The sequence below is a fragment of the Accipiter gentilis genome, chromosome 31 (genome assembly GCF_929443795.1).
Source record: "Accipiter gentilis chromosome 31, bAccGen1.1, whole genome shotgun sequence".
NCBI lineage: Eukaryota > Metazoa > Chordata > Aves > Accipitriformes > Accipitridae > Astur > Astur gentilis.
The window spans coordinates 10,738,798-10,754,803 of record NC_064910.1 but is presented as its reverse complement, the minus strand read 5'-3'; the positions used below and the strand labels follow the sequence as shown (position 1 = coordinate 10,754,803).

At 38.0% G+C, this 16,006-nt stretch overlaps 1 protein-coding gene across 3 annotated transcripts in view; it reads left to right on the top strand.

Annotated features, from left to right (window-relative positions):
* Positions 1–16,006, top strand: part of CYFIP1 (cytoplasmic FMR1 interacting protein 1) — a 79,982-nt gene that overhangs the window by 38,624 nt on the left and 25,352 nt on the right. For all 3 annotated transcript variants that reach the window (XM_049834048.1, XM_049834047.1, XM_049834049.1), the window contains 3 exons: positions 565–684; positions 4,654–4,853; positions 11,387–11,474. In XM_049834048.1, coding sequence (XP_049690005.1) covers positions 565–684; positions 4,654–4,853; positions 11,387–11,474 — 408 coding nt within the window. The remainder of the gene's footprint in view (positions 1–564; positions 685–4,653; positions 4,854–11,386; positions 11,475–16,006) is intronic.

Genomic DNA, 16,006 nt, shown 5'->3' with positions numbered 1-16,006 from the left:
AGTTAACTCATACTCTGTTGGATTCCAGTTGCTTGGCAATTTTCCCATGGTGTTGATTTATGTAGGTATATAAAACTCTTCCCGTGCTTTATGCTCTGTCATGTAAGTGGCATAACTGACATTTGAGATCAGCTTTTTTGTCATATGAAGGAGCAAATTGAGAAAAAAACTTAAAAGATCCTGTTTAAATGTGAATGTCTGGTGCAGTTAAGCAAACACAAGCCAAATAGGAATGTCGCATGTGGTAGCGTTGTCTTCCTAGTAATGTCTTTCACCAGTTTTCAGTATGTTGTTGGCACAATGGCATGGAAGCATAAAATGCTGATATAAATACTTGGATGTAAATGCAACGTGATTTTACTTCTTTTTTGAGAATTGGGATGTAAATTGTAATTCCTCATTTTTTCCTGAATTTCTAAATTTTGTCCATCTGCTTTGCTTCTGTGTGTTTGGAATGCAAGTTTACCACATGAGAGTCTCTTAATCAGTGGAGTCTCATAGTCCTTGTACAGCTTGTCTCGTAATTTGACTTTCAGTTCAAAACTTACAGCATTTTTTCTTTAGCTTCTTGGTAGGTCAATAGACCTGAACCGACTGATCACTCAGCGAATTTCAGCAGCCATGTACAGGTCAATGGAACTGGCAATTGGTCGATTTGAAAGTGAGGATTTGACTTCCATTGTGGTGAGTGTTGTGTTGCAGTTTTGCCAGAACACTAACACAGCAGCTGGGGTCCATCACAGGGGAGAATGAGAGAGAAGAGGGGTTCAGATCACTTAAAGAATCACCTCCAATTGTATTAGCAATAGAAAAATGATTTAATAGAAATTTATAGAAAAGTGCAACTTCACAGAATTCGATGGCCAGGTTCACTCTATTACTTAGTACATGGATGAAATGCTTTCAGGAAAATTAAGTTAGAATCAGACTAAACTTATGTATTTAGAGACTGAAAACTTAATAGGATAAAAAGAAATAGTACAAAGAAAAATCAAGTTAGAATTAATTTATTGTGATTTGTGCAAAGATCAGGAATGTGGAAAAGTAGGGGAGACCCTCCTGTTGAGTCACGAGGTTCAGAAAAGACTCCCTTGGTTTCTAAACTCCTGTCGGAGTCTAGGTGCGGCTGGATTGACTCCACGTCCCAGACTTGGTCAACTGTTTATATCTAAAGGGATTATGTGTATAATAGCAGCCTAAAATTCATTCACAGTTGAATGAAATTCACAATAGTAATTGAGGTATAAATTTGAAAGTAATAACTTATACTTCCTATAATATACTTATTATCAACTATTCAGGTTAGTACACGCGCATGCATGAAGACACCAAGAGATACGCGTATAAGAGAGTAAAATAGAGTAAAAGAGGTATACCTGTTAAAAATTCCTCTTGAGGTCTGAAAATATTCACATTGAATGCTTCAGCATTTGTCTCAATGGGTGAAGGGTTGAGCCTCAAGGAGCAGAGAGTATCAGCCCAGGTCGTGTTGGCTTTTGGCAACAGACCTCTGATTTTTGCAAACAGGAAAGTTTGTGAGCTCTGAGAGGTGTCCGCTCAGAGGGAGATGCTGGTCGCAGCCCGCTACAGTCCAGGAGAGCTCAAAGGGCCTCACTTAGTACTGCTGTTTATAGGTTTGGGAGATGATTGACTTTTGTCATCAACAAGTTGGTGGAATCCCAGCTGTGCTGGTACCGTTTCACATGCAGATAAGGAAAGCTCCAAGGCTGTCTGAGAATAACTTAAAACAGAGATATGGGATGCTCCAAGATTGCCAGGGGAGGACTGTAATGTCTCAAGGTTGTTATGAGGAAGAACTGGCTGCAGGTTGTTATGAGAACAGGCTATCTCTGCTCCCGCCTCTGCCGAGCAGCAGGAGTCCTTGAGATGCACAGCATATTTCCCGTTTTAGCTGCGTCAGAGTTCCCGCCACAGTCAAGGGTTGCTTAACTGCCCAACTCATTACACTTATGCTAAGGCCTAGGGAGACTTCCCCAGTTCGTAATTCAGCCTGGAGAGGGGGAAGAAATGCACAACCACAGGGTCTAGATGCTCATTTTGTTTTCATTTAGTTTATTTTAAGTTAATTTTTATTTCTTTTATTTGCATTGATAATGATAGACATCTAGCCTTCCCCCCCCCCCCCCCCCCCTTATAAATCTGTATTTGTTTTTAATGGCAGAAGCAAAAAAGTTTTCTCCAGGTTTGCTAGATGTCCTCTAAAGTATTCTCTCAGCAAACAGCTGTACAGTCACTCCTGAAAGGAGAAGAGGCTGAATGACTAACAGTCAAACTTGTTTTATCCTTAACTGTAGTTAAATACATATAAATAGGAATAATTTAACAGTCTTATTGGAAAAATAACAAAACTTTTCCCTCTGATGTTTTGTTTTAATTTTTCTCTAAGTGTGAAATCACATAATGCTGTGGTTGAAGTTTGTCTCGTTTACTAAGTCTAGTTTGGCAAAACCTCTTACCAGAGAGGCAGCTTAGTCTTGCAAAAGGCATTCTTCTAGTCACCTCCAGCTACATCATAAATTATACTGGCAAATCCTCTGTTGCCATTGTGGTATATTGTGGACTTAATTAGTTCTGATGTGCTATGATTTTTCCTCCCCACACCTTAACACGCATCTCTGTTCAAACAGTGCTTTGGCCTGACCTGACGCAGTACTCTGGACTATGCTGCCGTACATGGGACTCTGCAAGTCCCAGTCCTGTTGATTCTGAGAATCTTGTTCTTTCTTTGCCCAGGAAAAAAAATAAACTTGCTGCAACCAAGGCCTTTGGGAGTAAGGTGTAAACATCACCTGTAGAGAAGGCATATGCTAGGAGCCATGAGGAAACAACCATTCTTGTGATTTAAATTTTTATAAATGCCCACTTCTGCCCATGCTTATAGCTAAATTGCAGACCAAACCAGCCTTGTGCCTGGAGAATCAAAATGAGTTTATTTGCCCAGGTAGCTTAGTTTTGTAGCATGACAAAAATTTTTTTTGTGGAGGAACAAGATCAGACTTGTGCCTGTGGAAGAAGAGCATCTGTGCAATATTGAGGTGTCTTTTGAGTTAGTTTCCTGATTAAAATGCTAAAAAACAAATTTTATTTCCAGACAGCATGAATTTGACATGTAAATATGCAACAAGAAAAATGTCAGACACATTCAGTTCTTCTGGAATGAAAAATAAATTAAAAGTTATGCAAGCAAGTTTACCATTGGTCTTTCCATAATAAGTTTTTTTACCAGTGAGATTTTGTCATGCAGTTAACTACCTAGATTTAATTTCATTCTTTACTGAAGATAGATCAAATACTGAGGCCATAGAGCCTCTTGACTTTTCGGTACTTGTTGTTATAACCTTTGAATTATTGAAATGTAGTTTTTCTTTGTTATGTGCAGGATTTTCTTTAGTAGCTAGGTGAACAGAAACCATTGATGATGTGTTTCTTAGGTCACAGGTTCTCACTCTTTCTTGAGTTAGAAAGCGGCAGGGCTAAGGTTGTATCCCTCCACAATGCTCCTTCTTTATTTATGCCTTTTTTTTTTGTTTTATGCAACATAATTTCTGCTGAAAACTGCTTGGTTTCTTCTGTGAGAAACTGATACTAATAGCTTAACTAATCAGTAACTTCTGCTGTTTTTCAAGCTAAATAAATTAAATGAAGGTGGTTAAAAGACTGAACTACTTTTTTCCCCTCAGATTGAACTCGATACTGTAGTAACAATCATAGTGGTTCTTTTTCTTTAAAGTAAATGTTGCTCACAGGTTTGAAAATCCTTTGAAACATGGAGCAGTTAAATCTGAAAGCACTGTATGGGGAAGATGACCAGTAGTTTGATACACAGCTAAAAAAGCCACTGGACATTGCACAACAATCTTTAAAAGCAGTGCTTGGGTTTTTTTGGAGTGAGAGATTGTGCTCTTTGTGTTTGGTGTTTTCAGTGTCTTATGTCAGGGATGGATTTATTTTATTTTATTGTATTGTATTGTATTGAATTGAAAGCACCAGAAACCATACTAGGAATTTCTTGTCAAGAGGAGAAACATCACGAAAGGCAGTGCTCATGTATAGTTGTGTAGTCTGCAGCTAGTGATTTTGTGGATACTTTCACAACATTTGTAAATGTCTGGTCTCATCTCTCATTTCATCTTACTACATTCTTAGCTGGAGTAAACCACAAGAAAATGTTATGGTAAATGTAATGTTATCCCTACCAGTAGGACTACAAAAGCTAGTTCACCAGTTGCCCTACTGAGCAGAAATTACTTTGTGATAGCTTGTAAAGTAGGAAATGCCGAAGATGCTTCTTGGCCTATGTCTGAGCCCACTTAAATGCTGGAGTTTCAACTTCTGCTCAGTGGAAGAAGAGTTGGCATAGATCTGTGTTTGAGACCCATCTGCAGTGTGAACCGATTATAATGAATACCTTTAAAGTCTCAGAGGATTTTTGTGGGAGATTGCTACAAAACAATCCCAAGAGCACTGATTCTTTCCAGCTCTTACTATTAAAGTAAGAGACTGGGGGAGAGTCAATTTTTCATTTTGACTTCTTTCTAGTCTTCTATTTGGTCAAGGTTATTTAGGTACTTTGTTGAGATTCTCCACTTCATTAAATGCACTGCTCACTTTCTTTCCTCTTGTTTTTTCTAGGAGCTGGATGGCTTGATAGAGATAAACAAAATGACTCACAAGCTTCTGAGTAGATACATGACCTTGGACAGCTTTGATGCCATGTTCAGAGAAGCCAATCACAATGTATCAGCCCCTTATGGAAGAATCACTCTTCATGTCTTTTGGGAACTCAATTATGATTTCCTTCCAAACTACTGCTACAATGGATCTACTAACAGGTTAGCATGGCAGCCTTTTGTTTGCAGCAGTTCTTCTACTACCCTCCTGCAACTTCTTTCCTAGCAGATGCTGACAAGTCCATCTCTATTCATTTAGTGTGTTTTCCACTTCTAATGCTTTACTTGAAATGAAGCAGCATGAGTCATTTTACTAAGTACTGTCAAATGTATGAAAGCCTGTTATTTGTCCACAATAGAAGTCAAATGTCACTGCAGCATCCAAATTCTGACATTTTAATGACTTAGCTATGATATGTTGCAAAATAAAGTGTGTCCAAAAATACTGCAAAGTGCCTATTGGGAAGATATTTTGGTAAACAGGATCCTCAACTGTGAGACAATGGAAATAAAATTATATTCCTGATGCTGCATTAATGTGAAGAAAAGGAGTGTTTACTGGAGAAGGGAAGAGTTCAGTGTTCACTGCAACTACAGTTGCTTCCTTTAAGGAGAGTGAGTAATGGAATTAGAAAGAGGAAGGTAGGATCTAAAGTTTGAACGTGTGGAAGGCGCAGTGCTTGGGACTTTGCATTTCTGGACTTCCTGCTTGTGTGCTCTTTTTAGGATTTGTGCTGCTTTTAGCCTTTTCTGAGGTTTTGGTTAAAGCATGGTGAAGTGACAGTAAAGCGATACTGAATATTGAGCTGTAGGAAGAGGAGGAAGTGTGTTCTCATCTTTCACAGTCTCCTTGGAGAGCTTTCCCTGTCTGACATGTTCCATGATAGTTATGTTGCATTTTAGATCCAAGATTCTGTCTGGGGGGAAAAAAAAAAAAAAAAAAAAAAAAAAAAAAAAAAAAAAAAGGAGTGTTTTTTGTGGTTAAGTTTTAGCCAAGAAAATTCTGTTACATTAAACTGTTTGCACAGGAGAGTTGAATGTATTTCCGAGGAAGCTGCTGTGTAGTTGATGTATCTGGAGATCAATATTGGAATATTCAGTGTGATGTATTAAGAATCATGTAAGCATAATATTAAAAGAAAATCTTGATGAAATGCTGATCCTTTACCTGTCAGCTTTGATGAAAGACATTCAATACCTCCTATCCAGTCTGTGTTCATCCTGGCTATAAGGACTGCCATACTGCAGACCACAGTGCTTGGGAAGCGAGAGTGGAACACAAAAGGACACTAGCAGGATCCTGTGGGACTGTTGCTTGTCTGTTTAAAAACTGTACGCATGAATTGAGTTAGGCTGATCCTCAAGCTTGTCAGGTAATTAATTCAGGATAATTAATTTAAGAGATGATAAAGGGAGCCAGATCTTGGACACATGGTACACATACTTCCTAATTTCATCACAGAATTGCTTTGGTTTCAGTCAAAAACAGCAATGTGGAGAGAATTAATGTGTGTTGCACATGCTATACAGTGCCCTTTGATATTTTTGCTGGGAGAGGGAACAGGGAGTTTCTAGCCCTTTTATACTTCTTAAGCACGTTCATTATGTCTGTTGCTGCCTTGCTGTTAGCATGAACTTTAAACTGGTGAGCTCTCTCTGCATTCAACTGTACAGGTAATTGTGTCCAAATACAGGAGTACACAGTGAGGAGCTCTGTGAGAGCTGCTAGTTTAATTCTGGGCTCTTGATAGATAATGTCTTGTATGAAAGCTACGTGTAAACAAGGAAAGAAAAGTAACAACGAAAGGCTGGAAAAAAGAGAAATAAGTATGATGAAAAGCAGAGAGGTTACTTGGTCATGAGGGGTTGGAGGTGGAGCTCCCAGGAAGGAAATGTGTAGTACCTGTGGCTGGCCTTTTATTAATTTGACTACAGCCTAGGTGTAAAGGTCCTTCTTTTAAAGTTAGTGTTTTGGTGAGATTAACTTGTATCCAGTACCTTTTGAAGTTCTTTTCCCAAGAATGGTTGAACTTGATGATTTCAAACACCCGTTAAAGAGTGCAAGTGTTTAGAAACCCTGCAGGTTTGGTTCAAAGGCTAAGGCTATTCACGTAGAAGTGTTGAAACACATTTCATGTTTAATTATTTGGACCTTGGGAGGTTTTGGTTTTTTATATATGATAATGTACTGAGATTAAACAGTGAGCCTGCTATTAAAAGATTTAGCAATTTAATAATTGTAGTTGCTGGTTTTCTGAAATTTAGTCTCATTAGTGCTGGCCAGCTGCACAGCTGTGTCCAGACTTTTGTCTTTCCAGTCTTGTCTTTTCTGTGCTGCTTCAGATTTTTTTTTAAGAGCTCTCTCATGTTGGCCCTCAGTTGCATGTTTTTCCAAGCCAGAGCTCTGTCTTTCTGCATGAGGATCTTTGTCATGCTTATCCCCGTGTCTGTACATTTTTTCATTTCCCTGTGTCTTTGTGGAGTTAGTAGGACTAGGGCTGTCCAGAGGATTCAAATGACACAAGGACAACTTCCAGATTTTTGTTGTTCATTCCTTTTCCACTATCTGTAGCATTCCTTTTTCTGCCTTATTTTCTTTACTAATTCTAAGTTGGTCTTTTCCTTCCATGATAGCTTATTTTGTGTTGAGGGCTAACAGAGGAGCAAGTGTGAGGCAGCCTAGATATTTATTTGGATTGAGGATTTTCTGTGCTTTCTTGGCACAAATGATACAAGCTTCCAGAGACAGTAGTCAGACTCTATCTCCTCTCAACACATTCACCAAATCTGTATTCTCTGCTAAAAATTCATGTGTAGAGCACTCTTGCAAATGCATTATGACATGTTTCTTCTGGGGATACAGATTTGTCACAGAATGAACAAAAAGACCAGCTTTTTATTTTTCTGCCTGCCTGCCTCTCCCCCTTCCTGTTGTGAGCTCTCTGTCTCTCGCCTAGTTTTTTTCAGCCTAGTTTTCACATAAGAGCAGCTGTGTCTTTCTTGTCTTGCATATATACTCGGATAGTCACTGTTCAGACACTGCTGGAACAAACCTGAAAAGCAGCACTGGCAGTGAAAACTACCTACTTTCTGCTACAAAGAGCCAAATGGTGCAGGGATATAGGCTCATGCAAAGTAGGGGGTGATGGTAGTCAACTTACCTTCCCCCACGTAAAAAAAAAAAAAAAAAACAAAACCAAAAAAAAAAGTCTTTCTGCCAGAAGGAAAGGTGATAGCAAGGGAGTGGTAGCTGTTACTCTTTCATGCTCCATTTTGTTTGCTGTTTCCTCACACTTCAATTTATAGCCTCCTGTTCTATCTTGACACTCCTGTTCAAAAAGTGTCCTGTTCAAGAAGGGTGAGTTAGATCTAGCATTCACTGAGAGGAGGTGTAGGGCTACCCTGAGGTCTGGTAGACAGGACAAACTAATTTGAGAAGGCTGGTAGTTAAAAGTGTTCATACCAATTAGGGAAGTGCAGGGAGGGAGGATTGTGATATCTTACTAGTTCTGAGATGAAGCTCGGAAAGTTTATGAATGAGATTGATCTGGTGCCTGCAGTAGCAAGGCAGCAGCAGGTTCATTGACTGAAGTGGTCTTTCTCAGATTTCTCCTTGTTTTCTTAAATAGTTTATGGTAATTAGAATCATAGAATGATTTGGGTTAGTTTTTAAAGTGCTCACTATGAACTCCTTCCTGGTAGGTTCACAGAAACACCGATATAAAATTATTTGATTCCTAAAATACTTACTTTGGGGATCATGTTGTCCTTTAGCAATCACTGTTGCCAAGCTTTGGTAAGCCAGCAGGCTTTTTCATCTCCTTAGTTGACTCGAACTGCTTACACCCTGCGTTGATTAAAATGGATTAATTGCTGTGAGATCATCAACACTAATTGAAAAGAAGTGATTATCTTGGAGGATGCCAAAACCTGCATCCAGCAGTATCTGAGGGAAAGTAAAAATTTGCCTAGCTTTAGCATTGATATTCAAAGAACTTCAGTCCTTCAAAGAGATGCTTCTGTTCCTTGGAGGAGGAGCAGGAGGAGGCCAACCAGCAGGATGTCAAAAAGAAAACACACACACACACACGTTGAAAAAGTTTGAAGAATGGCAGATGATGCTGAACGGTAAAGGTTTCTATATAGCTCTTAGTTTTGAGAGAAGAAATATTTATCTGAATGATATATTGGGATTATTCACATACCTCCTAGAATGTTGCACTCTCCTTAGCCTGTTGTATCCTCAGTCTTAGCCATAGCTCTTCCATGAGATAACAAGTGACTGTATCTCTTGCTGCTACTTCCTTTTCTTAACCTGTTTCATCCTCTGTCAGCATCTTTCACCCAAGAAAGTATAAAATGAGTGCTTGCATCAAGTCTTTAAGAAAGCTTTAAGACTATTTTGCTACTACTCTAAAACATTAGAGAAGGGGAAACCCCCAAGAATGTAGAGGAGCACTGGGGAACACATAAGAGTTACTTGTGCTTGTACAGAGCTAGTGAAACTTAGGGGCTGTGTCTCAGAAGTCTTTCTCCAGTATTTGATTTCTGAGGCTGTTATTTCTTCTCAATCCAAATACAGTCTTTCTGATTGGCTCCCAGACACTAATGATTTTATAATTCAAATATATTCATAATACCTTTTTGAAAAGTCTAAGAATTATAGTTACAGCTTCCAAAGTCATGGGATGCACCCACACTTATATTCTGAAACACTCTTTTCCTTGTGAGGGTTTTAATTTAGTGATAACAAACCAGCTCTTGCCCAATATGTCCGCACACTGAAACCCAGTGTTATCTCAGACGACATGGTATCTCTTTTAATTTCTTTCCTTTTTGAGATTTTCTTAGGGCTTGAAAATTGATGTCAGTTTAAAAAGGAATAGGATTTGGAGAGAAAGAAGGGGGAATGGAGTAATCTCTGGGATTGTCATATGTTGCAGATTACTTTGAATTCCATCGAATGTTTACATCGTCTCTGGTAAACTCTTTAATGAAGTGTCTGTGCAGAGAACAGATTCAAGTGATCTCAAGAGGAAGTTTTCAGTTGCTGTGTAAGTGAGAGAGAAGGGGGCAAACTTGTAAACTGAGGAAATGTAAATATGAGAAAATTAAAATTAGAGAGAGAGAGAGTATAAAAAATAATACACAAATGGTCTTTTTTCTTCAAAAGCTCTAAATGGAAGTACTTTCTGGACTTCAGCAAGTAGAAGTACTTTTGGAAAGACAGGGCTAAAATACATATGAACAAGTAGCTGAAACTGTGGGTATACCTATTTTTGAGCAGGTTAAAAAAATACAGAAAACCTTGTCCTGAAGTTACAGATTCTCACAAGAATGATTTACATTACTCAGAAATAAAACACAGTGGAAATAATTGTAAGCAACATAGTGCAATTTATATGTGTTTGGGTGAAACAATTTTTGATTAGCATGGCTGGTTTTGTTTTCAGCTAGAAAATGGGCCTATTAAAAATAGAAATTCTATGTTCTTTCTAGGAAAAATTATTAATCAATCATTTATTTTGTGTGCTGATTAAATTCAAACATTATTTTAAAGAAAAAAAAGATCAAGATATAGTTGTATCTTATGATATTATAATGTACTGCAAACTTCCTTTCCTGAAACCTTTTCCTAGATGCATTTATTTTACTCAGCTATCACTCAGAACAGCCTGATCTGGTACAAACGTTTGATGTACACTTCTTAAATAGCTGGTTTTCCTCATCCCTGTGTATATACAGCTTTGCACCATTTAGAAGAAATCCTTTTTATCAAGTTAAAAAATAAAGTAGCCATCCAACCTGTAAACACATGCACCAACAATTTTGCTCAGTTTGCTAAAGGTAAGCAGAATCAGAACTGTAGGAGATGTTGATTAACTTCTTTCTGCACTAAAACCGTAGTGCTGAAAAATGTGCATTACACAGTTAACAGGCAACATCAGGGGAGGAGGTCTGTCCCGCTCATTTGCAGGAGTATTCGTGCCTGCCCAGTTCTGCCCAAGCACCGTTTTTCACACTCTGGGGTCCTCAGTTTAGCGTGGGCTGTTTGATCCTATCTTTTGCGGTACTCCATATCTTTGTGGTTCTCTTGGCATCCTCTTAACAATACACAAAGGTAAAGCTAAACGTGATTTGTATTGGTACACGCTCACACTGAAGCATGATCAAACTTTTGAAACATTAATTTTGCTACAAGGATTATACCCCTCCTCCTGACTTTTTTTTAAAGGTATTAACCTAAAGTATTTCTCATGCTGTGAGTTTCTTTGGTGGGAAAAAACTCCAAAGCATTAAATAGAAATGTCATGTTCTTTAAAGGTGTAGTTCATTCTCAAGGACTTAATTTTGAAAGCACAAGGAACTTCCTTACTCTCTGTGAGAGGCTGTTGCTACTTTGTTAGTTGATTCTCTTTTTGCTGGGCTGGGCTAGAGTAGAGGTGAGAAGTATTTTGCACACCACTGGAAGAACAGAGTCCCAGTAAGTGATGGAGAATTGGATTATGATTTGTGTCCAGGCTTTTGGGCAGTGCAGGCTATGTGCTTTCCCAGCTGCAACTTGGGCTGAAAGGCTACGAGTCTGGCTTTGATTTTATATGTAGACAAAAGCAGTATTACACAGGGTAAGGTGCATTAGGTGCACACCTACTAACCCAAGTATAATTAATGAATTCTTTATTTTGGTTTTATAGATTTGTTCGGACCGTGCTACCATTTTCTCAGGAGTTTCAGAGAGATAAGCAGCCTAATGCACAGCCGCAGTATCTCTATGGATCGAAGGTTGGATTTAATTCCCTTTGTATTTTTGGTTTGCTAACGATTAAAGGTATCTTTTTTAATTATAGAAATTATAGAATATGAAAGTTATTAAAAATGGGTTCAAATATATTTTGGGAGTATTTTAAATTCAACATAACGCCTTTTTTCAGACTTTGCTGTGAACCTCATCATGTGTTTCAGCCAAAGTGCAAGTGATTAGTCTGATGGTTAGTCTCATCTGACAAAGCTAAAAATAAGTCCTTCTCTCAACCACCTTGCATTGCACAGTTGCTTATAGTGGCAGAGCAGACTCAAAGAGAAGATTAATTAGTCATCTGGTGAAGTGAGAACAAGAGCCTATCTTGGGTGCAGCTGCTTCCTTGTTACAGTGATGAAGACTGTGATGGCAGGAGGAGTGGGAACAGATAGGAAAAACTGCTTCAGATGTTATCTGACTTAAAGGAATATAGATTCTGACCACCCTAAACTATCAGATACCAAACTGCTTAAATTATTTCCCAAAAAAATGTAGCATTTCTTTGGCATCTTCAACCCAAAGACCTCAAAGTCGTTGTGATGAACTTGGCCTTCTGGCCATCTCATCTCCTGTATTAACATCATCTTTCTTACTTTGCACATTAGGAGTGCCTAGAAGGTTTAGGCAAGTTTTCAATAGAAGTGTACATGATATGCAGTCACGTACTCTGTGCATTAAGGCAATGCCCAATACTGAGGTTGGAAAGGAGCTTACGTGGGTGACAAGTTGAGAGAGTACTTGGCACAAGAGAATAGTTGTAGGCTTTCATGGAACTACCCAAGTGAGGAAAGTTAGCCTGTATTCACAGGACCAATGCTATGCTCATGTGGGCAGTATTGTGTATTGGAGGGATAGATTTATTCTCCCTGATCACTGCAGATTTATTTTCTTACACTTCAGAATTATTATCTGAGTCTTAACAACAGTTAAAGGTATAGCACATTAACATATATCTGCATTTTTAATAACCAGTCAGAAATATTGATCTACCTCCTACAATAGTAAAAACCAGCAGTGGTATCTTCAGCAAATCATCTGAGAATATTTAGCACTCTTAATTTTGCATTGTTTTCTTGAGTATCAGGGAGGCAAAATGAAAGTGTGGAAAAGAACAATTAAAATATAAGGATCAAATTAGAGGACTGTTGATTAAAAAAAAAGTTTTAAAATTATGTACTCAGTTATCCTTGTAATTTATACAAGTGCGCTGTGTCATTTTCATATCTAGCTACTTTCATTATCTAGCTCCTACTTAAACATGAGCATAATTAGCCCTTGCCTTATTGTTATTTCCCACACATCATATCCTAGTTACATGGTGCAATCTCTGTGATTTGCCCAGCAAGCTAGTTTTTGAGAGCTGAAGATACAGCTCAGAAGTTACAAATTTCAATCCTAATATATCTGCTGCATTTGTAAAACTTTCATGCTTTTAAAATGTAAAGGAGGTGGAAAAGGACTCACATGTCTTTAATGTAGAATGTAACAGCTGATTGTCTGGTACTGTGAATAGTGTTTTATATAATTGTTCTCCAACAGGGAACAGTAAATTATGGGAAAGTGGGATTTTCTTACATTAGGATTATTGTGTTTCTTACTATTTTAGGAATTCACCAGATGCAGTGTAAAGAGCAAAAACCCCACTGAATTTAGTAGAGACTGCTAACTTAATTTATCTAAGTGATGATACAGTGGGGTGAGTGACAGAGGATTAACTAGGGAACCCTTTTTTTATCACTCAGGTTACATTATTAAAATGAGTTTAGTAATCTTTACTCTGAGAGCTATATGTTTTCAGAAATCTGATTATATTTCCATATGAGCAGGAGCAATCGAGGGTGTTCTTAGATGCATTTCTGGAGCAAGTTTCATAACTAGATATGCCTATTTTAGTAAATATTCCTGACTCTGTAGTTTTAGATATTTACAACAGTGTATTTTTATTGAATCTGATTTATTTTGGAATTTTAGGAGGACATTTCTACTGTATATAGCAAGTAACAGATAGTAATTTTTACATGATAGAGGCAACATGTTCTAGCGTGTGATATAATTGCATGATATTATTCTGTGTACTATATAGCCAGGCTTGCCACAGAGCACATCCTTGTTTGGGTCCTTTAATAGTTATATTGTTGAATTGTCTCCTGACTGGATAATAGCGGGGTATGGAGTAGCTATGTATTTTTTACTTTATTGTCTTTTTTGAGTTCTTGAACTACTCAAGATATTCAGGTGAGCAATTTATATTGATCATATAGCCAAGGAATATGACTTTTTATTTTCCTCATTGGACTTTTTTGTTGTTGGTTGGGTTTGGGTTTTTGGTGTTTTTTGGAGGGTTGGGGTTTTGGAAGGTTTTTTAGCAATCCATGGTGTTTATTTAGGTCAAAACAACAGCATTGTGGTTTCTTGTGTATACGTACACTCACACATGCATGTATTGGACTGTAATGGCTAAACACTTTCTGTGCAGAAGCTTTACATGAGCAATGTGCTTGCTTAAGAGTAATTAAAGAAATTTTTAGTTTTGATCTCAGTGTTCACGTAGTCTCAGGTATTTCTAAATGGATCAAAGCATTTGGTCTATATTAATGTGTATTGATGCTTAGCACAGAGAGTTGTGTCCCCCTTCTCTGTTGCATCTAAAGCTTTCTGAGCAGTATCTTCATCCAATTAGCAAAACAAACGCACAGATACAAATTACTTCTCCTGGCTGACATGGGAGCAGAGCTGTCAGGTGGGAAAGAGCTGACCTGCAAAAGCTCATCATCCTTTTAAGTGAGCTGGAGTATTTTAAAAGCTCGTTGAGCATGGTCATTGAAATCCCTTTACTCAGGTGAAGTGTGTGTAGGATTAATGAAATGAATGTTAGGAGCTTGAAATTGGCAATGTGGGCTGGATGCATAAAATATTTAATAATGCACATATAACAAAGAGTCTCTTCTGGGGATTTGAAACTAACTTTGCATGTTAATGAAGTACCTGGTTTTATAGAGGTTGTGTAGACCAGAATTTAAGAGCTTCCTTTCTGGCTTATATAATATCTTCCAAAGATTTTCATGTTTGTGTGTCTTCTGTGTTTTGTAGATGCTAACGCATTTGTTTTATGAAAAAAGACCCCTTTGGAAAATACTTCTCAATGTGAATATAATGGTTTTTATCTACTGCTGGTGCACAAGTTAACATAAGTTTGCACTATGTTGCATCTTAGTATCAGTTTAGTAATCACTTAGCAAGTTTGCCCCTTGCTAGATCACTGTTAAAACTGGACAGTGAACTACCGAAACACAGAATTGCCAGAATGAACCTGAATGTATCTGTACTAAAACTTTCTGGGCAAGAGACAAAGAATTGTGTAGCTCTGCGAGTGTGTGATGACATGAGTTCTTCAACACTAGTGCAGAAGTCAGATGATGCTCGTTATGCATTGCTCATTTGCAGTGGCTGCAAGATGGTCCATTGCTTACGAGGTGATATAAATATTTAGCTAAGTAGTGCACAGTAAACTCCTTGGGTGGAATGATTTTATATTAAATGAGGTAAATCCCATTCCTGGAAGCACTTCCATGGCAGCTCCTTGCCATCTCGGTTTGATACATGTGTCTTTTTGTATGTATGTGTTTGTGTATAAATAACAAGATTCAGTAGGTGAATGCCTCAAAACTGCTTTAAGATTGAACTGCTCCTTGTTCTCAGTATATAAATGTCTGTATAACATATAAATGCACGTAAATATATGTATTGGACTGCCTTAAAAACCACATAAAGAAACAGAAATGCAGAGAAGAAACAGGTTTTCAAGGGCCCAAGATATTGGCAGAGATGAGAATATGCCTCTTGGCCGCATCCCTTTAACATTAAAATCATCTTTTCTCTCTTTGATGAAATCCTAGTTAGAGAAGCATTAGTGTTAATTTGATTACAAGATCATTTCAAAGCTTTTTTTTTCCTGTCCCTGCTACCCAGCCACCCCTTTTTGGCAGTAAACCTGTAGTGTTGGCTTATGCTCTGAAGAGAGTTTTTCAGTGTCTCTTTCATGAAATACCTTCATCTGAAACAACAGTAAACTGTTCTTGTCTTCAGAGTTTATTTAAGACTGATGTGTAAGACAAAGAAAAACGTGTCAGCTGGAGAAAATGCTATGTAGGGGGTGGAGAACACGTTATTACTAACTTAACACAATAAAGATGCCTTTTGAAGTGTTTTCTAAAAGTAATACTCACCCTCATTCAGCATGAGTTTCTGTGTGTCGTACCTATCCTAGCAGGAAAAAGTAAAGATGCTGCCTCAAACTTATGTCAGCTCCTGTCTTCCTAGCAATATGAGAGTTGACGTCTTTCACAAGTTGTGGGAAATGTTGTCAAAATATAGTAGCTGAAAAGACCCATTGCCTGCTATGAAATACTCAGTGGGCACTCTCTTGCCAAAATTGTACACCCCATCGGCTTTCAGGGCATGGTGGAAAGGGATGGCAGCTGCCCAGCTAGGAGTTCTCCAGCCTTTACTTTACAAC